Source organism: Sinocyclocheilus rhinocerous, unplaced genomic scaffold (assembly GCF_001515625.1).
Source record: "Sinocyclocheilus rhinocerous isolate Xijiao unplaced genomic scaffold, SAMN03320098_v1.1 scaffold1325, whole genome shotgun sequence".
Taxonomy (NCBI): Eukaryota; Metazoa; Chordata; class Actinopteri; order Cypriniformes; family Cyprinidae; genus Sinocyclocheilus; species Sinocyclocheilus rhinocerous.
In genome coordinates, this window is record NW_015659004.1 from 867,417 (window position 1) to 889,974 (window position 22,558).

General features: G+C 35.6%; 1 protein-coding gene across 1 annotated transcript in view; it reads left to right on the plus strand.

Annotated features, from left to right (window-relative positions):
- The window catches only part of LOC107723158 (dystrophin-like), a 106,035-nt gene that overhangs the window by 77,477 nt on the left and 6,000 nt on the right, over nt 1-22,558 (plus strand). Inside the window, exons 61-73 of the mRNA XM_016531684.1 lie at nt 5,506-5,567; nt 6,164-6,238; nt 6,383-6,584; nt 8,611-8,696; nt 10,152-10,309; nt 10,419-10,585; nt 13,191-13,302; nt 13,419-13,555; nt 14,952-14,990; nt 16,780-16,845; nt 17,202-17,267; nt 17,831-17,989; nt 19,422-19,665. Coding sequence (XP_016387170.1) covers nt 5,506-5,567; nt 6,164-6,238; nt 6,383-6,584; nt 8,611-8,696; nt 10,152-10,309; nt 10,419-10,585; nt 13,191-13,302; nt 13,419-13,555; nt 14,952-14,990; nt 16,780-16,845; nt 17,202-17,267; nt 17,831-17,989; nt 19,422-19,665 — 1,573 coding nt within the window. The remainder of the gene's footprint in view (nt 1-5,505; nt 5,568-6,163; nt 6,239-6,382; nt 6,585-8,610; nt 8,697-10,151; nt 10,310-10,418; nt 10,586-13,190; nt 13,303-13,418; nt 13,556-14,951; nt 14,991-16,779; nt 16,846-17,201; nt 17,268-17,830; nt 17,990-19,421; nt 19,666-22,558) is intronic.

Sequence of the window (22,558 nt, forward strand, 5' to 3'; positions counted from 1 at the left end):
ACAAGTCAGAAAACACAATGACAAATTTGAAAACAAAATAACATTAATAACAAACCAATGATTAATCCCAAACCAATGGCGCTGTCTCAAACTATACCTACCTCTTCCGGTTTGTCTGATTTGTCGTTGTGTTTTCTGACTTGTTAATTTGTTTTTTAGACTTGCATTTGCGTTTGTAATTTGTTATTTTGTTTTCAGAATTGTGATTTGCTTTGCACTTCACGGCCACCGTATTATCCAGTTGATTAGGCATTTTTGAACAAGTTCAGACGTTGCATTGAATAATTTGACAAATCACGTTCGCGTTCGAACGCGGAATTTATTGTTTTTAGCATAATAGGAGAGTTAGAACATTCCATTAAAGCATTTTAGGAATCATTTTTGTTGCATTCCGACATTTAACTATTTTCACATAATGTTCGATTCGACGACAGTGTGATTCGCCAAATAGTTAAGTGTTTAACACTCCTGCAACATTCCATTAATTCACATTTTTTCATCGTAGATTTTTAATTGAGCATTTTGACTATCATAGGCGAACGTTTTAATTTTTTTCGACCATTTGATTTGAGCGTTTTCCGCTTTATTGGTTTGATGTTTTTGCTTCATAGGCACAATCAAACGTTTGATTACATTATGGAAATGATCAGTACGTTCGAATGATTTATTCGAGCATTTTCCGCATCAGTCGCGAGTTTAAACAGTTAATTGAGCATTTTTTAAACATCATTTGAAAGTTCAGACGTTCACTTGAGTATTACAAGAGCGTTCGAACATTGCACGAACAATTTATTGAATCACACCGGCGCGATTGAACCGACTGCATAATAGGCGCGTTACATTCCTGCGTTTTTAGTAATATGTATTTTGTCGGGTTCCTTTATTTAAACGATTTCCACAGCGATACCCTAAAATGCGGTCAAGGTAGGCGGCATGCTATGTTTTGAGGCACAGCCTGTAAGTGAGCGAAAGAGAGAGAGAAATCGAGAGGAGTTAGAGGGGGAAGGGAGCTGGAGGAAAAGCTCCGCCTCGTCTGAGCCGCTCTGGCTGAGGGAGATCGCAGGGAAGTCGGATGCTTTTTCCCCTGTAGAGAGGGAACACCGCGGAGGTGATTCGCCCCAAACAACATATAACCGTCGGGATTTTAAAAATACACACTTTGGATTCGCCGATTACCGAGAGGCGAGATGAGGGAGAACTTGAGAAAGTAAGTGCAATGCAAACCCGAATAAATGTCGGCTCGTGCGAGTAGAGGACGCCGAGGAGTTTTACATTCGCCCATCTGCCGTATAGCCGCTGCTTCTTTGCCGTTCTCGTTTTCTTTAACGTTACAGCTAAGCAGGTGCTTGTTCGGTTTTTACATGGAGCCATCGCAGCCGGGGTTAGCGACATGCCCGTTCAGCGCTTGATTTGTTTATTTTTCCAATGCCAAACACATCGATAGTTCCTGATGTTCCTGCTGTGCCCTTCTTGCAGCATGCAGATTGATCAACCTAACGCGGCGTTCATATTGTCATATATGTTTTTGAGCTGTATTTGATTGGAAATCCTTATGTTGATAACGACGCTTGGCCTTTCAGTCTCCCCCATATTCGTGCGCTTCCCATAAGTTAACGTTATGCCACACAGAAGATCACTGTTTTGGTTTTAACCACATACTTACGGCTGCGTTTGCATTCAACCATAACCAAGAGCCACAATTAGAGGTGTCTGCGTGATGCGTGTTTGTGTGGGTACCCTGTGCTGTTAATGCATGCATGTAGGTGGACATTCCTCCTTCTTGTCCAAACCCACATTACTGCTGTACTTCCGCTCATGCACCGCTTTGAGATGTGCAGGTATGGAGATCTCAGTGGGAAAATTGCCATCAGGCCATTGGCATGCTCTACCGAGACTACCTGAACCTAGAGGGCGCTGCCAGATACTGACTGGGTATCAAAGCATAGAGAGCTGCCTGTGGTGCCCACAAATTGTGTATGTTAGGGGTTTTCAAACTTTTTGATGTCAAAGATTACCCCTTCCTAAAATACGAAGACGGATAAACCTATATATTATGATGTGTACAGAAACGTATTATACTTCTTCGGAAGAAATATTAAGCATGATAAAGACAACATGTTTCCTAAATGCATTGTAATTAATTAATTGGCTTTTGTTGAGTCATTGTACTACTTGTTGTTGTTTTTTGTAATTATATATACACTACCATTCAAAAGTGTGGGGTCAGTAAGTTTTGTTTTTATTATTATTAATACTTTAAGAAATTTGAATAGCTTCTAGTGCTTTTATTCAGAGGAGATGTTTTAAATTGACCTAAAGTGACAGTAAGGTTTTTGCATTGTTAAATGCTGTTCTTTTCAACTTTCTATTCATCAAAGAATCAGTTTCCACTAAAATATTAAGTAGCATCAGCATATTAGGATGATTTCTGAAGGATCATGTGACACCGAAGACCAGAGAAATGGCTGCTGAAAATTCAACGTTGCCATCAAAGGAATAAATTACATTCTAAAATATGAAAACCATTATTTTATTTCACAATTTTACTGTTGTTACTGAATTTTTTATTTTAAAAAGTGCAGGCTTAATAGTGAGCATAAGATTTTTATTAAACAAAAACATCTTGCCAACCCCAAACTTACTGTATTATGTAGCCTAATATGTATATGTTATATTTCTCTGTATTGAGTTGACAACTTTTTTTTCTATTAATTTTAAAACCTGAGGAGACATAGGCCTATTTTTGTTTCAATTCAGATTTATTTGTATAGCACTTTTCACAAAGAATGCTATTTCAAATCAGGAAGTGTAGATTTATTTATTTATTTATAACAAACTATTATTAAATGTGTGCATATTGCAAGGAAGGAAAGAAAGAAACTTTTGTCATAACAAATCTACATGTAGTTTTTGTTCCTTTCTGTTAAAAGAGGCTGTGAGTAGAATAAAATAATTGTGATATGCATGGCATCAAACAATGCATTTTGATAAATTCATAGCCATTCAGAAGGCAATTCACACATGAGTTCAGTCTGATGGCATTCAGATTTCATGTGTTTCCTTAAAATCCGCTGACATGATTCCATGATTGAGTTTAAGGGACTAGAAGGCTTACATTAGTCTCGCTGTTGTAAACAGGCTATAATGGGTAGTAAACCTATACAGTGTATTACTCAAAAAATACAAGTTTACCAGGTTTAAATATTACTATCAATATAGCAATATGTGTATTAGAAATATCATTTATCTTGTTAGTTCAGATAAATGTTTCACAGATGTTCCAGGTTAACAGTATACCTAACAAAAATGCTGTCACAGTCCCATGGTATTGGTATTACTATGGTAATTTTTTAGTATTCCGATTGTGAAAGGGATTCCACGCCATAATGTTTGCATTTCAGAGACACATGTTTTCTGCAACCCTTTTTTAAAAACCCTTTCATACTTTTATTTCGACCTCTTTGACTTTTTCAAAAAATATTTCTTCTGAAAAACAATGCTTGGAAGTTCACTTCCATCTCATTTTTGTTGATGGTTGGAACCCCAGTTTTGTGTTAATTCACACATGAGTTCAGTCTGATGGCATTCAGATTTCATGTGTTTCCTTAAAATCCGCTGACATGATTCCATGATTGAGTTTAAGGGACTACAAGGCTTACATTAGTCTCGCTGTTGTAAACAGGCTATAATGGGTAGTAAACCTATACAGTGTATTACTCGAAAAATACAAGTTTACCAGGTTTAAATATTACTATCAATATAGCAATATGTGTATTAGAAATATCATTTATCTTGTTAGTTCAGATAAATGTTTCACAGATGTTCCAGGTTAACAGTATACCTAACAAAAATGCTGTCACAGTCCCATGGTATTGGTATTACTATGGTAATTTTTTAGTATTCCGATTGTGAAAGGGATTCCACGCCATAATGTTTGCATTTCAGAGACACATGTTTTCTGCAACCCTTTTTTAAAAACCCTTTCATACTTTTATTTCGACCTCTTTGACTTTTTCAAAAAATATTTCTTCTGAAAAACAATGCTTGGAAGTTCACTTCCATCTCATTTTTGTTGATGGTTGGAACCCCAGTTTTGTGTTTTTTCCTCCTAAAATCACTGTAGGGTCTGAGTATAATTTATTAGTTTTGAAGTTTCTCAACCTTATTAGAATTCTGCAGAGCTGCTTGGCTGGCTTAAACCCAAAATCACAAAAACATCCCGGTCCATAGCAACACTTCAAAACAAGGCATCTCAGTAGTGTAAATTGCATTTCCACTAATGGGTTCATTTAGAGCCCTTGTAACAAAACAGGCACTGTTGCGAATGTAGAAATCTAAACTCTCTTCTTTTACGATTCAAACAAAGATGACCCAGTACAATAACTCAGATGCTCAGAACTACTCCCGTGGTCAGAAGTAGGATCTAAACAATGAACTATTTATTCATGGGAAATATCAGATAAAGTGATTACGAGTTGCAAGACAATTTTTTGGCAGAGGTGAGCTTTTGGCTCTTTAAGTTCCATCAGTCTTTAAATGTTTTCAGTCAATGCCAAATGCACATGCAACAGGACCACTATTAATTGGGATAAGTTGCAGTTTAGTGCGTTTCAGTCACAAACATGCCCACAATTCTTTGCATAACTTTAGTTTTGGCACATTGCCTATTCAGTCTTCTTTACTCAAGAGACCTTTAAACTTCTGGCATAATGTGACAAAATGTTTTTTTTTTTTTTTTAATCCTATGCATTATATTGCTGGGAAAACACATTACAACATCTTGTAAAAGTCCCTTTCATCCCTTGTTTTTTTCTTAAAGGCATCGTTCACTCAAAAATGAAAGATCTGTCATTTCTCACCCTCATGTTTTTTCCCATGGAACATAAAAGGGATGTTTTTGAAGAACATTCTGGTCGTTATTTTCAATATAATGAAAGTGAAATAGAAATGGAGGCTCTAACGTCACTAAACAGCATAACTGTATCCTACAAGTGGTACAGTTGTTTTGCGTATGGACCAATTTTATGATACGTTTATGCTGCCTTTTTTTTTTTCCTCCGCGTAATGCCCCATTTCTCATTTACTTCCATTGTACTGAAAATAATGGCCAGGCAAGGGTATTCTTTTAAATTCACATTCTGCCTTCCACAAAATAACAACATGAGGATGAGTAAATAAACTATAGTTAGTATGTTTTTAGCCATTGTCATGATAATCCTGCATTAATGGATTTATTAAATGTGTTAGAGTATCTGTTGAAGATGAAGAATATAGCTTAGCTATTCTTGAGTTTGAAGACTACACAGACTTATTGTTTGATGTAAAATGACTCAAGGCTTTGTCTTAATCTGTATTGCCCTAGATGGATGACACTGTCTCTAGCACTAAATATGAGTCATAAACACATTTATGGATGTTGTATAGCATCATTTGGTATTTATTATAAAGTATGTTTTTTCAGACAGAGGTACTGTTTATTGTATTTCATCATGTTTTTGCTTTCAGTCACCAGAACCAAACAACATGTTGGGACCACCCAAAGATGGCAGAACTGTACCAGTCATTAGGTAGGCATGATTCAGATCTGATGTGCATGTAGTACGGCTGGACATGGCTGAATATGAATAATTTATTCATCATTACTTTTTTTTATTACTGTTGTCACGCAAAACTGTTAATGGAGATCTTCATGTGGCATTTTATTGTATATTAAAATGTTTTAGTAATTATTCAGCAAGGATATAATGTGTATATTTAACATCTTCATATTTACTCTTGGCAACAGTGGCTGTAAAATCACATGTTTATATATAAATATATTGGTATGTAAATAAACATAAAATTGAAAGGCTGAACCATATTTCCCAGCTCTGATATGAAGTAGATATATCTCCCACTTTTGCAGTATTTGAATCTATGTGGCAGTGTAATTGCCCTTGAATAAAATGTCAGATTGTTAGACGAAACATTTTTGATCAGTGGACTTAAAATGCAGAAAATAATTGGATGAAACTAGCTTGATGTTTCTGCTGCCTGTTTTTCAGAACCCAACAAATAAGATCAAAATTAGAAACTGTCAAATGCAGAGATGAGAGGTTTGACTGTGACCGTAATGAAATGTTGCATGATCAGTTTGCTAAAATTAACATTTGTCACCAAACAGCGGATCTCAACAACGTACGGTTCTCGGCGTACAGGACGGCAATGAAGCTCAGACGAATGCAGAAAGCTCTCTGCTGTAAGTCCAAAAATTTCCTCTTTGCGATCACGCAACACTTTTTTCAGTTTGAACATTCATCCTACTGATAACAGTAAGCTAAAATATTCCTCCTTTTGTAGCATAGCAACACTTTCGCAACTTTTGCTTTTTTTCTGTGCACAGTGGATCTTCTGGGCATGTCTGCAGTCTGTGAGGCCTTTGAGCAGCACAATCTGAAACAGAACGAGCAATTCATGGACATCATGCAAGTGATCAACTGTCTGACCAGCATCTACGACCGTATGGAGCAGCAGCACAGCAGCCTGGTTAACGTGCCCCTGTGCGTGGACATGTGTCTCAACTGGCTGCTCAACGTTTATGATACGTACGTTCAACCATTTTTTTTATTGTTTGTGTGTTTAACATGTTAAAGCAATAGCTCAAATTAAAATTTTGTCATCATTTACTCTCCCTCATGGCATTCCAAATCATGGCATGCTGTCTTCTGTGGAAAGTAAACAGAGACATTTTGAAGAATGTCCTTGCTGCACTGCATCAGAAAAATCCTTGATTAAAAGAAGGTCATGCGAGTTTGTAACAACATGAGGTTGAGTACATGATGACAGAATTTTAAATTTGGGGTGAACTAATCCATTAAATCTTTGAACATATGAGTCAGAGAGTATCAGTTGGAGTTGGAGTCAGTTCTCAGCATGTTTCTTAGTAGGATCACACTGAGCCATAAATCATGCAGTGTTTGAACATGGAGGTGGTAGATTCCACAGAAGACCCCCGTCTGTCCCTCAGAGTAAACTGAGAGAAAAGCATTGGAGGTCTTTTCATTCTACGTCTGCTTTTTACCTAGATTGTCTTGCAAAGCTATGTTATTTAAAGAAGATGGGGTGTTGACATGGTATCTTAAATACAGTTTGTTTGAATTTAAACCCTTAAGGGGCCGTTCACATGTCACGCCTAAAAATGCGTGGAAAACGCTAGGCGCGCAGCTTTCTGCTTTTTTCCCAAAGCGTTCGGGCGCTTGCGCTCCAGATCACATGTCACGCCTAAAAATGCGTGGAAAACGCTAGGCGCGCAGCTTTCTGCTTTTTTCCCAAAGCATTCGGGCACTTGCGCTCCAGAGGCGTCTGCCGTTGCTAAGCAACCATGACCTGTGCACTTCATGAAGACGCGGAAGTTTCAGCAAAGGATAAATGGATTTGCAGCACTAAAAATCGCTTGCAGTAGCTCTGCTACTAAATTTATTAAAAAATGTCTATCCTGTACAGCTATGATGAGCTGTTCCTTCATCTTGGCTGAGCTTTCAATGTTGTTACGGGAAAGGATGAAGCTGATTGGTTGGTTCTTGTCACATGACCCGCGGTGCGCTTGCGGCATTCTGAAAAGTTGAAATGTTTTTATAATTTTTATCATCATTACATTTTATGGAAAAAATGAGCGTGGCGCCACCGCGTCGCTTCCATTATGAGCACGCCTGCCACGCGTTTACATTTGAAATAACGAACTTGAGCGTGCAAAAAACACGATATGTGAATGGCCCCTAAAAATGTCTTAAACATCTTAAATGGTATAACAAAGTAGTTGTCATTTTAAAAGGTCTTAAGTTTGGGGACAAAAATGTGATTGTTCAGTTTCAAAAAGCCATGATTTAATGTTTCAAAGTCAAAATGTGGCTCTATTCTGCAGGCTCACGGTTGCAAAGTAGTTTCCCATCAATAAATACAGTGCATTTATGCTACTGTTGAAGAATTATGACTGTTTTTACTCTTTTGTGTTTAAATTGAAAGATGTTGTAGATGGTTGTAGAAGAGCTTCCCTCTGGGCCACCCCATCACAGAAAGGAAAGACTAAAACAATATTTAACACATACAGTATATAGATTTTACTAGTGTCTAAACAATAATCTGTTTATTTAATTTTTATTATCATATCTGCAAAATCCAACTGAAATCAACCTCTAATTTGTATGTATTGATATATTAGTACATAAACCATTTTCAATACAGAGTGAATAAAGCTTGTTTTTAAACTTAAAACTTTTTGCTGATATAAACGGCATTAAGTCCTCATTAAATAAGTGTCCCAGCCTGTTTAATTATATAAAAGAGAATATGGGTTTGTTCTGTGTGGACATACGATATTAATTGTATTTGTTTGTGTGCGAAATAGGTCTTAAATTTTAAAAACCCTTCCTATACCCTGGTTGCAGAAAAAAATTCTAAAGAATGTCTTTGTTTAAAAGCAACAGCAGTACTGTATATTTTACCAACTTATGGTGCAAAAACATTGAGAGTATTTTGTTTCTGATCTTGACTCTTTATCTGCAAAAAAAAGAGCAATTGACGGTCTCGCTTTATTCATTTGTCACCATGTTATTTTTTTTTTTTTTACCGCAGAGGACGAGCCGGAAAGATTCGTACCCTATCCTTCAAAACAGGAATAATCTGTTTGTGCAAAGCTCACCTTGAAGATAAGTACAGATGTAAGTTTTTCTGCTTATCTTATATGCTTCCTTCTTTCTATTCTGTCTCTAAGCCATAATAAGAGCCAAGATATTCACTCGGTTAATGGAACTGTACTGCTAGCCGTTTACAGCTCTCTCAGGTGTTTTTAGTGTCTTGTAGTATGTTGTCATTGTTTGCTTGTTAATAGCACTGCTGTAAACACAGTTGTAAAGCTTCGGAGTTTGCTCGTTTAGAGTATATAGCACACAGTATAGTGCAACAGCTGCTCAGAAATAAATGTTCACCCACCTACAACTGCACAGCAATTGATGGCATTTACATTAATAACAAGTGTTTTAATACACTTCAGAGTGATGATATAAAGAAAACTGTTCCAAATGGCGAAAAACTGAAGAAGAAAAAATACATAGACAGCCATTTAAAAGTGTTTTTAATGTTTCTGAAAGAATACTCTTATGCTCACCAAGGCTGCATTTATTTGATCAAAAATACAGTAAAAACAGTAATATTGTGAAATATTATTATAAATTAAAATAACAGTTTTTTTTTTTATTTGAATATATTTAAAATGTAAATGTAATTTATTCCTGTGATGGTAAAGCTGATTTTTAGCAGCCATACAGTGGTGGTCAAAATTATTAGAACACTAGAATTTTCACCAGCTAAAAAAATTGTTTTAAATCAGTTATTTCTATCTTTTGCTGTAGTGTGTCAGTTCAAGAAACCTACCTGCAAAGCTACAGTATTGTTAAAAGTTTTAGGCACTCGTTTAAAAATGCTGTAAAATGAGGATGCTGTCAAAAATAATGTCATAAATAGATTTTCTTTATCAGTTAACTTAAAAAAATCATCATTTGGTGTGACCATCCTTTGCGTTTAAAGCAGCTTTTGCGCTAGGTGCACTTGCGCATAGTTTTTCAGGGAGCTTTGCAGGTAGGTTTCTTGAAGCATCTTGGAGACGTTGCCACAGTTCTTCTGGATTTAGTCTGTCTCAGTTTGTTCTGTTTCTTCATGTGATTCCAGACAGACTGGATGATGCTGAGATCAGATCTCTGTGTGAAGCACTGCTGTTGTCAGACTCCTTGTGCAAACAAAAATCTCACTGGATTATTACAATTATTGGCAAATTGAATGTTTGGAAATGTAAACTGATATTTCCTTCTGACACACTACAGCAAAAGTCAATTTTTAGCTGGTGAAAATACCAGTGTTCTAATAATTTTGGCCACCACTGTATATAAATACATCAATAAAATGTTTTGGTAAATGTTTAATATAATATAATTACGACAATACATAATCTATTTTGCTAATACGTTTAATTGATGCATGTCACTGAACATTGAAAAATTCAATTAGATGCTTGAGTATGGATCAAAGGATTTTTTTTTTTCTGTGAATCAAAATATGATAGTTTTGACTCTCCGTCTCTGTTACCCGTCTCCCTCATAATTTCTTCCTGTACTCTCTAGTTTTATTCCGAGAGGTGGCCAGTGCCACAGGCTTCTGTGACCAGCGGCGCCTCGGCCTCCTTCTGCACGACGCCATTCAGATCCCCAGGCAGCTGGGTGAGGTGGCGTCTTTCGGAGGGAGCAATATCGAGCCCAGTGTGCGCAGCTGCTTTCGGTTTGTAAGTAACCACCGTCTTCATTCATGAACAGATTAAGTTAAAGCGGCCATGTAGAATATGCACTTTTTCTGCGTTTCCTGCATTTATTTTCTTTTGCTCTGATATGAAGGCCAATAACAAACCAGAGCTAGAGGCTTCAGTCTTCCTGGACTGGATGCGTTTAGAACCTCAGTCGATGGTTTGGCTTCCTGTCCTTCATCGTGTGGCGGCCGCTGAGGCAGCAAAGCACCAGGCTAAATGCAACATTTGTAAGGAATGTCCTATTATTGGCTTCAGGTATGGACCTTTTCTTTAGTGCTATTATTCAGAATGACTGATTCGGCCTCAGGTGCTTTAAAAGTATCAGCAGTTTTTTTTTTTTGTGCATTATTAAGCATTGCACCAAACTTCAAGGCAGACTTTGAAAAAGAAAAACTTGGTCTGTTTTGAGGCTTGTAAAGCTGCACTGTATATTTTCTATTATTATTGGTGGGAGAACACAGTACTGCTTGTACTTTGCATAAAGTATTTTCATATATTTCACTGTGAATTCTACATGGTATCATCGTGACCCTATTTACTTTCTTCCTTGTCTTACGAATCATTCGTTTGTTTTTTCATGAGATTTTTTGGCTGTTTATTCATTATATTTCCAGCAAATAAGATCATGGATAGCATGGAAAAACAATGCTAAAAATCATGAAATGCAACTATGCATCACTTTGTATTGTTAGTATTGTTAGAATAGAAAATTTATCAGGTTGCTCAAAATGCTTCCATATTTTTGCCACAGCAATTTTATGTTGCATGATATTTTAATCAATATTAATGCAGTGTTTTGCCTTTCGTTTGTTGCATGTTAGGCTGAGAAATTGCACTTCTGTTGTTGTTTATGCACAAAATGTTCACTATATCAACTTATCACGTTAGTCTCTACGTAGGTTAATGGTAGTATTTATACATTTCTGTGTTGGGTCAGCACTTTTAATGCAAAATCTGGGTCTTGTGCATGTGCAAAAAAATGTCTAAAAGATGTTTTCACTTGGCATAACCCATTGATTTACAGTGAGAAATAATATGGGACATGACTTTGTATGTTTTATCCATTGGGATTTCATTGAAATGGGGAGTTTGTGCCATAATTTTTTTTCTTCTCCCTGTGCCTCGGCTTATATAAGTAGAAAAGGAAAGTTGTTGGGGAGATTAAGAGAGATTTATTCGATTAAAAATTATGACTTTTTCACTGCAGAATAACATTAATTTTTAATGCCATTTCGTCAAAGGAATACAGTTCACTCACTAAAAGAAAACTGTCAATAGTAGCTCACCTTCATGTTATTCTAAACCAGTGGTTCTCAACCCACGGCCCGCCACGAATTCAAATGCGGCCCACCGTGCTGAACACAATTTTTAAAAAATACTTTCAGTTTTACAATTCATTTTAGTTTTTACATTAATTTAAAAATGTACTAAATAAATATAAGCTATAGCCTAATGTTTTTATGTAAAATAATTTTGTTTTTCATATATTATTTTCAGACATGAGCAGTACTCACATAGCCTAATTAACGTTACGCATTTAAAGTAACGAGTTGGTTTGTATTGCTGACATAACATGTAAATAATATGCGTGCGGCCCGCGAGACTTGCACTTGGACCATAGTGCGGCCCGGTGGAAAAAAAGGTTGAGAACCACTGTTCTAAACCCATGTGACTTCCTTTCAAAAGTTTGGGGTCAGTAAGATTTAAAAAAATAAATAGTCTAAGCTAACCAGGGTTGCATTTATTTGGTACAGTAGAATTATATATTATTATTACTTAAAATAATTGTATTTTATTTTAATCTGTTTTAAAATGTGACCCTGGACCACAAAACCATTCATAAGGCGCTGGGGTATATTTGTAGCAATAGCCAACAATACATTGTATGGGTCAAAATTATTGATTTTTCTTTTATGCCAAAAATCATTAGGACATTAAGTAAAGATCATGTTCCATGAAGATATTTTGTAAATGTCCTACTGTAAATATATCAAAACTTAATTTTTGATTAGTAATATGCATTGCTAAGAACTTTATTTGGACAACTTTAAAGGCGATTTTCTCAATATTTTGAGTTTTTTGCACCCTCCGATTCCAGATTTTCAAATAGTTGTATGGCAGCCAAATATTGTCCTATCCTAACAAATCATACATCAATGGAAAGCTTATTTATTCATCTTTTAGATGATATATAAATCTAAATTTTGAAAAAATTGACACTTATGACTGGTTTTGTGGTCCAGGGTCACAAATGTTATTTTTGTGAATCAAAGCTGAATTACTCCAGTCTTCTGTGTCACATGATCCTTCAGAAATCATTCTAATAAGCTGGTTTGGTATTTGTATTATTTCTTTATTATCTGTTGTGCTGCTTAATATTTTTGTGGAGACTCTTTTATAAATATGAAGTTCAAAAGAGCAGCTTTTATTTGAAGTAATCTTTTGTAAAAGAATAAAAATAAAAATATATTTTGTAACATGTACATTTAATGCATGTAATGCATCTTTGCTGAATAAAAGTAATGATTTTATAAAGAAAAAGAAAAAAAAAACGTACTGACCCCAAACCTTTGAACGGTAGTGTATGTATTGTGTAGGTAAATCATGAAAGAATATTTTTCTGCATTTTTTTCTCTTATTAGAATGACTATTATACTATTAGAATACAGCAGAATGACTGTTATATGCTCTCTATTGAGAGTATGTGAGAACAGGGAACAACTCCACCTGGAGGATCAAGATGTAACTACACTTTTCCGGGAAATAACCTTGCATGCATGTCCCTTTAGATCCAGGATGTTTTGAATGTTTTGAATAAGACTTTAACACTGATCTCACTGTTTGTGTCTGGTCTCTACAGGTACCGAAGTTTAAAGCACTTTAACTATGATATCTGCCAAAGCTGCTTCTTTTCTGGCAGAGTGGCTAAAGGTCACAAGATGCAGTACCCTATGGTTGAATATTGCACACCGGTAGGTTTTTTGCTTTTTGCCTTCATAGCATTGCATTGGAAGTTTAGTATTTGGCAAAGTCAAAGTGTTTTAAGATTAAAGTACAAGGTATGACTTTTTGTGTCTTTTTACTTCAGACGACATCAGGAGAGGACGTGAGAGACTTTGCCAAGGTGTTGAAGAATAAGTTCAGGACAAAGCGCTATTTTGCCAAGCATCCTCGCATGGGTTACCTTCCCGTCCAGACCATCCTTGAGGGAGACAACATGGAGACGTGAGACTCACTTCATTGTTACCATCAGCTACTGATTAATTAGACACGTGACAGCTGATAGGGCCAATTTTTTGTCTATTAGTATTAAAAGCATAGTGCGCATCACACTGCGACTCCAGATGCCATCAAGAGGGCAGAATTAATGTGTCCACCATATTTTAAACAATGGATAGTTGATCATAAGGGCAGGTTTGGACTGATTTAGGATCATACTGGCCTATTTTAGTATTATTTATGTACTATTATAGAATTGTATATTTTCAGTTTATTTTAATTGTAACATTTTAATAATTTTATATGCTGTTATTAAAAGAATTTTAATACATTTTTTATTTCTGTTCAGGTTTTAATTTCAGTTTTAATCATTTTAGTACTTCAATTTAAGCTTTTTTCAGTTAGTTGCTAAGATAACATTTATAATTTTTGTTTATTTTTAAAAGGTTCATCTAATATTTATATTTAACTTTATTTCAGCTTTATTTCAATGATTAAAAAATATTTTTAGTAGTTTTTGTTTTCATTAATAATGACACTGGCACACATTTTAATGATATATTTACAGAAAGAACTATTATTAGTAAAACAATCAAAGTCCTGGAAATCAATACTTACGTTTTACGCATAGTAATAGAAACATGCCTCATAGCGGGCTCATAGTTGAAAAGGGTTGTTTCATCCTGTTTAAATCCACTCAAAATTAAAAGAAAAAAGGAAAGAAAATAATGAATTCACCTACATTTTGGCTGCTATAGCTCTTCAGCCAAAAATGCCATGAAATGCTAAATTCTTGGTGGAAAATTTAAACTGTTTCTTTACATTTTGTATACTGACATGAAGAAAAAGCTGCATTTCATCTGACACACTCTAAATAAAACAATTTAACCTGGGCAAACAGTAGCAAACGAGAAAAATAAAGATGACTCTGAACACTTGCTAACCTTAAATTGCAGCTGCAAGAGTTTTGTTTGGATTTTTTTTCTGCTTTACCGTGTGCATTGATCATTACTCGTGTTCACAGTAGGAGTGTGGAATTATTTTTCCCCCTGTAGAGGAGCAGCTGCAAATGTGTGCAGTCTGTCAAAGTAATCGTAAAGCTGTTCTAAATGCATACACACATTATTCTTACAGCATTAACTTTTTTTTTTTCCCCTTTTTCATTTCAATCCTAACACACAACCAGCAATGTTGAATTAACCTATTTCTCAAAAAACTGATTTTGCAAGAGGGTTAATTGTCATGTTTGTGTTATTGGCCACTAAAAAATGCTGTTAGGATTTAACTGTGTTGTCATATCAGTGGGTTTGTGTGTTTGGTGCTTCTTAACAATCATGTCATTATCATGCTTTCAATGCATCTACTTGTCCTGTCCATCATTACATCTTTTTTTGTCTTGCAGTCCTGTTACACTGATCAACTTCTGGCCTGTTGACCATCCGTGAGTACATCCACACACCAACACGCTGCTTACTGGATCACGTAATGCAAGCCGTGCCACTGAAGAACATTCAGGATTTTCACGTCACACTTACAATATGACCCGTAGTCCTAATTTGAAATTAAGTGCATTTGAACCGTCCAAGTTTTATTGAAATTCAAATTTGAAAGTCTAATGGCCAAGTAAATCAGAATTGAGGTTCTACAATTCCTATTGGACGATGCTTCATCCACATAGATGGATATCAGTGCAGTGTCTATTCTTCTATTGGTCATCAAATTTAAGAAAATCATGTAGTGATATAGCGGTTCCCTTTCGATACTTCACTCGTACTGCGTCTTGCTTAAGACGCATATGGGAAAAAGCCTTTTTTCTCCTGAACTGAAGCCTATTTCATTCACGCAGTGAAACTGCACGGCCATTGGTTCGTGCAGGGCTTTAAAAACGAACCAATGGCGCGGCAGCGGAGCTGCACGAGCCTATGGCGACGAAGCCCTCCAAAGCCAGCCTATGGCATCCTCGGCCCGACCTATGGGCCCTGCACCTCTGGCCGCTCAACGGGAGCCTTCGTGCCTCCCAGAGCGAGTCTTAAACACAATTTTGGAGGCTAGAGCTCCGTCTACGAGACGCCTCTATACCTTAAAGTGGTCTTTTTTCTCCACCTGGTGTTTAAACCGCGGCAAAGACCCTCTCACTTCCGAATTAGCAGAGGTGCTGGCTTTCGAGCCGCTACAAGCCGCCAACATTAGGTCGCTATCGCTAAAGACTGCTCTGCTTCTAGCACTAGCATCAGTAAAGCGAATAGGAGACCTGCAGGCGCTCTCAATGAACCCTGCCTGTCTGGAATTCGGGCCTAACGACTCTAAAGTCTTCCTGAAACCGAGGCACGGTTACGTACCTAAAGTGCTCTCCACTCCGTTCAGAGCACAGGTCATTACGCTCTCCGCGCTTCCTCCAACTGAAGAGGACAGAGAGCTATCGGGAACCGAGGTTACGTTAGTAACCGAGTACATTTTATCACTACAAAAAAAAAAAAGTCTTCTGCTTTTCTATAGGAAATTATACACAAATCTACATGAAACACTCATCTTCCATTGTCAAAACTGTGAGATATTTTGGAATGTGTCCATCCCATGGCTTCCACCATTCATCTGCTAGACTAACATGTCACTGTGGTGTAGGTACTCTTTTAAAAAGGGTTATCATTGTTAAATCACTCGGTGTGAGCTACACTGTATCATACACTAGAGTTCAAAGGTTTGGCGCCCGTTAGGTTTTTTTTATTTTTTTCCAAATAAGAAATGAATACTTTATTTAGCAAAGTGACAGAAAAGACATTCATAATGTTGCTAAATATTTTCATTTAAAATAAATTCTGATCTTTAAACTTGGGTTTCATCTAAGAATCCTTAAAAAAAAAAAAAAAGTCACGGTTTCTTCAAAAATTAATTTCTCATTTTCTTCTTCTTATGTTCTTATTATAAGAGACTTCTTTTAGAAACATTAATAAAATATTACAGACCCCTGACTGTTGAACAATATATTGTTTATTTGCATATATTTAGCTTCAAATATTGTGAAAAGGGTATGTCACTAAAATTACTAAAGTAATTCCTGATTAATGTTATTTTTTAATATCCTTATATTTGATTCTATCGGATATATAGCAACCCTGTTTAATTTGTATAGTAATGCTCAGAGTTAAATAAAATGCTCTTCCTCTATAATATAATATTGATATATTTAGTTCATCCATGTTTTCTGACCTTTGCTCTTCTGCCACTGGTAGGCCGTCATCTTCCCCCCAACTCTCCCATGACGACACCCACTCACGCATCGAGCATTATGCTAGCAGGTCGGTCTTTTTTAAGCATGGTTATTTTGGTGTTGCTGTGTAACTGTATATTTAAGAGGCCAGACTTGCATCGCATTAGGGCTGGGTAATGTGACGGTGTATACCATGCAATGGTACAAATGTGTCATACAGTGGAAATGTTGCTGTACCATTTATACCATGATTTATATATTTTCAAGGGTTTGAAATGTGTATTTTAACCTGATAACAGAATGTTTGTTTAGTAACAAAAGAAAAAATGCATTTGCGTTAATGTTAAGCATGTAAGTTTGAACAGTGGTGCCTTACTGACGTGAGCGAATGCAAATGCATGAGCTGTTCATGAATGAATACAGAATGATATTGTGTTTTCACAGGCTAGCTGAAATGGAGAACCGAAATGGCTCGTATGTGAATGACAATGTATCGCCTAATGAAAGCATGTGAGCTTGCAACTCTTTTACACTCTACTGTACATAGTATTATACCGTAAGTCAATCTAATAGTTTGTAGAACCTAAAACTGACCTACTTGCACCTTGCGTACTTTTAACTGCTTGTGGTTGCCTAAAAACATCTCCTTTTGAACTTAAAAATGGGCAAATGTGTCTATGAAAGTGCTTATCATAGGAAGAGTTCCTCTAAAAGTCATGTCATTTCAGATTAATTTCCATTTTATAATAAATAAAATAAATTTCTCATATAAGCTCTTTCCATCCATACACAAAGCAGTGGAGATCAGTAATGAACCCATATCATTTTCCCAGTACGCTCAGATTGAATTATTATAAAACGATTACGTGTAAATGCTCTTATGCTGCAGTTTTTTTGTGGTATTAAAACAATAGGGTTGTTTTTAGACCAGCTTACTGCTCACAAGTCGATTGAGCGGATGTGTTTTTCAGTTATTAGGAGTTTAAGGGAGCAAATGATAATTGAAATCTTGAGCAATGGGTGTTATGTAGTGAACTGGAAATGGAGTGCTGTTGTTGTTGTTGTTATTGTAGGGATGATGAGCATCTGCTGATCCAGCACTACTGCCAGAGTCTGAATCAAGGCTCTCCTCTCAGTCAGCCGCAGAGCCCCGCTCAGATCCTCATCTCAATGGAGACTGAAGAGAAGGGAGAGCTTGAGAGAGTGCTCAACGATCTGGAGCAGGAAAACAGGTTTGATTGCATATCCATTTCCTTTACAATTCAAATGATTTTTTTTTTTTTTTTAATGAAATAGGATGGTTGTACACTGGACTGTATTTCGTTAGCATATGTCTGGGATGACACATAAAACAGCTCTCTCCACTTATATACTTGCACAGCAATTTTTGAAAATCACATGTTTTAAGTATCTTACATTAAATTAGTGATTCTCAAAGTTGGTCACCAACTGTAAATGTTTTGAGGAAATGCTTAATGAAAATGGTCACACTTAATTATAAGGTCCAATTCTCACTATTAACAAACCATTAAATACGATTTTTGCCTAAACTCCTAATTTGCTGCTTATTAATAGTAAGGTAGTTGTTAAGATTAGGGATGTAGAATATGGTCATGCAGAATATGTGCTTTATAAGTACTAATAAACAGCCAGTATATTAATAATAGGCATGCTAATAAGCAACTAGTTAATAGAAAAAATTGGTCCCTATATTAAAATGTTACTATGATAATAATAAAATGCAGCTAACCATAATTGTGCATAGTAAATAAACAGGCTGATCAGCTTTCACAACAGAGATGAAAATGCCCCTATATCTTTTTTCTATATGAGCTCATCTGCATTTTATAATATTAATCGATTTAAGTATTTGATTGTGCTTTGAATAAGTGGTTCTCAAATTTGCTCAAAAGCATCTGACCATCCAAGAACTACCTAGCACACACAAATCTTCCCACGCTGCTGAGTCAAGTACGTGGGCTACACATTTGAGTCTAATATTACACACAGTGAGCTATATTAAAATTGTGAGTAGATGAGAAAGCAGAAATAATCAAACAGATTTAATATTGTTTCAAATATGCATTTTCTAACCCTAAAACACATTAGCAATATTTAAAAAGATATACAGTACCCTTCAAAAGTTTGGGGTCGATAAGGTCTCTTAAGCTGTCCAAGGCTGCATTTATTCAATAAAAAATACAATAAAAAGTAATATTGTGTACAAATTATTATCATTTAAAATAACTGTTTGCTATTTTAACATATTTTAAAATGTATTTTATTTCTGTGATGGCAATCGGAATTTTCAGCTGCCATTACTTTCATCATTATCCTTAAGAAATCATTCTAAAATGCTGATTTGCTTGCATTTATTATTATTATCAATGCTGAAAACGGTTGTGCTGCTTAATATTTTTGTGGAAACGGTGATGCTTTTTTTTTTTTTTTTAGGATTCTTTGATGAATAGAATTTTTAAAAAAAAGTCTTTAATGTTACTTTTGTTCAATTTAATGCATCCAGATTTTTGAACAATAGTGCATTTTGCTGCATGGTCTGCCAACCGTGCCATAGAAAACCAGCAGTCTATGCTAACAGCACATGCTTATTTATAGTCGCTTTTTTCTAGGCTTCTTTCTGAAGTTGTCTTCCCTGTTGTGCAGGAAGTTGCAAGCAGAGTACGATCGTCTGAAGAAGGCACATGACCACAAGGGTCTGTCGCCGTTGCCCTCACCCCCACAGATGCTGCCCGTCTCACCCCAGAGTCCACGCGACGCTGAACTGATCGCTGAAGCTAAACTACTGCGACAGCACAAGGGACGTTTGGAAGCAAGAATGCAAATCCTGGAGGATCACAACAAACAGCTGGAATCACAGCTCAGACGCCTTAGACAGTTACTTGAGCAGGTGGGTGGCACATATCCTTAAGATTTGATCAATGTTTATACTCTCTGCCAGTGAAAAACAACTTTTGGAAGTGTTGTTGAAGGAACTCGAGCAGTTGTGTCAGCTCCTGCCTTAAGTCTGAACTTTGCTATGAGTAAATGTCTTCGGATTGCACACTGATCATTGACAAGGCGTATTTCAAATCATAGCTGTGGAATGTAACACTGTTCATGTGCTTCCTTTGATTGTTGACACAAGAAATGAAATGCCCAGAGCATTGGTATATTTTAATGTCAGCTTTTGGCTTTTAATGTTTGTCATATTTGTAGTTCTATAAATAATTAACTTTGTTCGGAAAGTCGATATTTTTCAGTATATTAATATATATTAAGTATATTTATAGTTGATATTTCTCTTGACTCATTGCAATGCATTCTGGTACTTCTTTATATATGATCTATGAAGGACACGTGTAATGTTTCCTTAAAATTCGGCCAAAATGAGGCGTTTAAGCAGCTCACGAGGTTTAAAATGTGAGTTAGTTTTATCAGTTTAACAATTGTCAAAGGAAATATTTATGCTAAATTTAGATGCTGTCAGGATGAATATAGAAAGTGTTTTGTATAAGAGCTGGGATTTGCATCTACATGTGCATTTTGTACAGTTGCAAGTTCCAGGAATTTGTTAAAGAGTCTTAAGATTTATTTTGACACAATCTTCCTGAAATGTTTCATCTGTTTAAAGATGTTATTTTTCTGCAACTGTGTGGATTGAAGGCGTTGTTTTGAAAATAATATTGCTCATCAAATATGTTTTCTTTCTTTTGCGTTTGGAAATTGCAGTTTTTTTTCCCCATAAATGTTTAAACCAAAGACTTGGAACTATAGTATGGAATATTGTTGTTTTGTTTGAATGCAGACATCTCTGTTAATTGTCCTTGCAGGACAGCTGTTGGCATTCACTGTTCTGTATAATAACTACTACTCAGAATGATTTCAGTTTAGTCCACAGCACTGTGCAAGCCAAAATGATATTGATTGTGTTAAGTATACAGCTATATTCACGGCAAATCATTTTTAGCATGAAATACATGGACAGGATTTTAAATTAAATGCATCTTTATGGACTCATTCATACCGAAATGTACTCTAATCATTCAAGGGTTTGGTTTTGTTGTGTTGTTCAATCAGTTTATTTGATCAGACATGGTTTGAATAGTTTTTTTTTTTGTGTGTTAGAATTTGTAATTTTTTTTTTTTTTTTAAAGCATTGTTTAGTCTTTTTTTTTTTGTCAGATGACAGTTTTTTTCTGTCCTTATTGGCAGTATACTTTATACCGAATATTTCAATGAAGGTTGAATATTTTCCTGCCATACTTGCCACACAACAGGCATTGTGGATCCTGTCCTTATTAAAGCTGAGGAGGGATGCCAGTTCTTTTAGGTGGCCAAAAGAACATTTTGAGCGACCTGTCATTCTTCCTCAAGCAACCCATTTCTCTCTGTAATTTGTTTTTGGAGTTTGTTTGATGTCAACTTCTTCAGCAGTCTCCTTCTGCTTGAATAGAGGGGAAATCAGATATTCTGTCTGCATCATGTCTTGATGAATGAAGCGTATGTCTCGATGCTTACTTCTAAAAAACATTAGTCGACTGGGGGTCTCTGCCAAATGGATTTATATCAGATTTGTTCTTGAAGAATTGGCTTCATGTGTTCTCTGTGGACCCTTTGAACTAAAATCTCACTAGACTCCAGCTCCTTCCAGTGGCCGACTTGGCCGAAGCTAGAAGAACCAGACTCGATACACGCGGAGATAAATTAGCTCTCACTTTGTTCAGAGCCAATGGATTTTGGCTTCACATCATTGATGTTTTTTTTGTTGTTGTTGTTTATAACCCTCAGCTTCAGTTTTCTTTACGTTTACAATCAAGCCTTTACCTACCAGTGTATGTTCTTGTTTTAGTAGCATCAGTTACTTCACTTTTTATCTCTGTTATATGCTAATAAACATGTTCTTATGTTTAACATATGCGCATGTGTTTCGCTTGGCAAATATCTCAAGGAAGACCAATGAAATCACCAGAACCATCACTCTTTATTCAAGAGGGCTGTTTGGTCTTATGTTATGAATTGTTAATGGTGGAAGTTTTAAACACACTCATTAAAGCACACTTTAAATAGTTGTGCAGTGACAAACCAGTTTATCATTAAAGCAGATTGTACTGTAATTGTAATTATGTATCAGTTATAAGATACATGAGTAAATAATATAGCCAAGAAGACTTAAAAAAAATAATAAATTGAATTGAAATACTTGTATTTATCAAGGATGCATTAAATTGATCAAAAATGTAGTATGGTCTTTCTGTTCATCAAACGTTCATCAAAGAATCCTGAAAAAATATATAAAACCTGTAAAATATATTAAAATAGGTATAGTGATTTTAAATTGTAATATTTCACAATATTATTGTTTTAACTAGATTTGTATGAAATAAATGCAGCCTTGGTGAACCTAAGAGACTTACAGTCCCAAACCTTTGAATGGTAAACTAATTAACAGTAATACTTGAAATAAATAATAAGTAAATATTATTATATTAATGGATGCATATGAAACAGACATTAAAAGTTTATAATATATAATGTGTTAATATTATTGTAATAATATAGTATATAATATAGGATATTAACAATATTCAGCCCTGAATGAATGACAATGAATGTACAATTTACATGTTTGCTAAAGGGGTTTGTGACATCTGTGAATGTTTTTGAACACGTTAACGGTCTGGGTTATTTTATTTCTATATTTTAGCGGCATCAAGTCCACTATTTTGTGTTTATCCTTGTGTTATTGTTTTGTCTTGACTGTCTTGTTTCTGAAAAACTGAATGATGCAAAAACACAGCAAC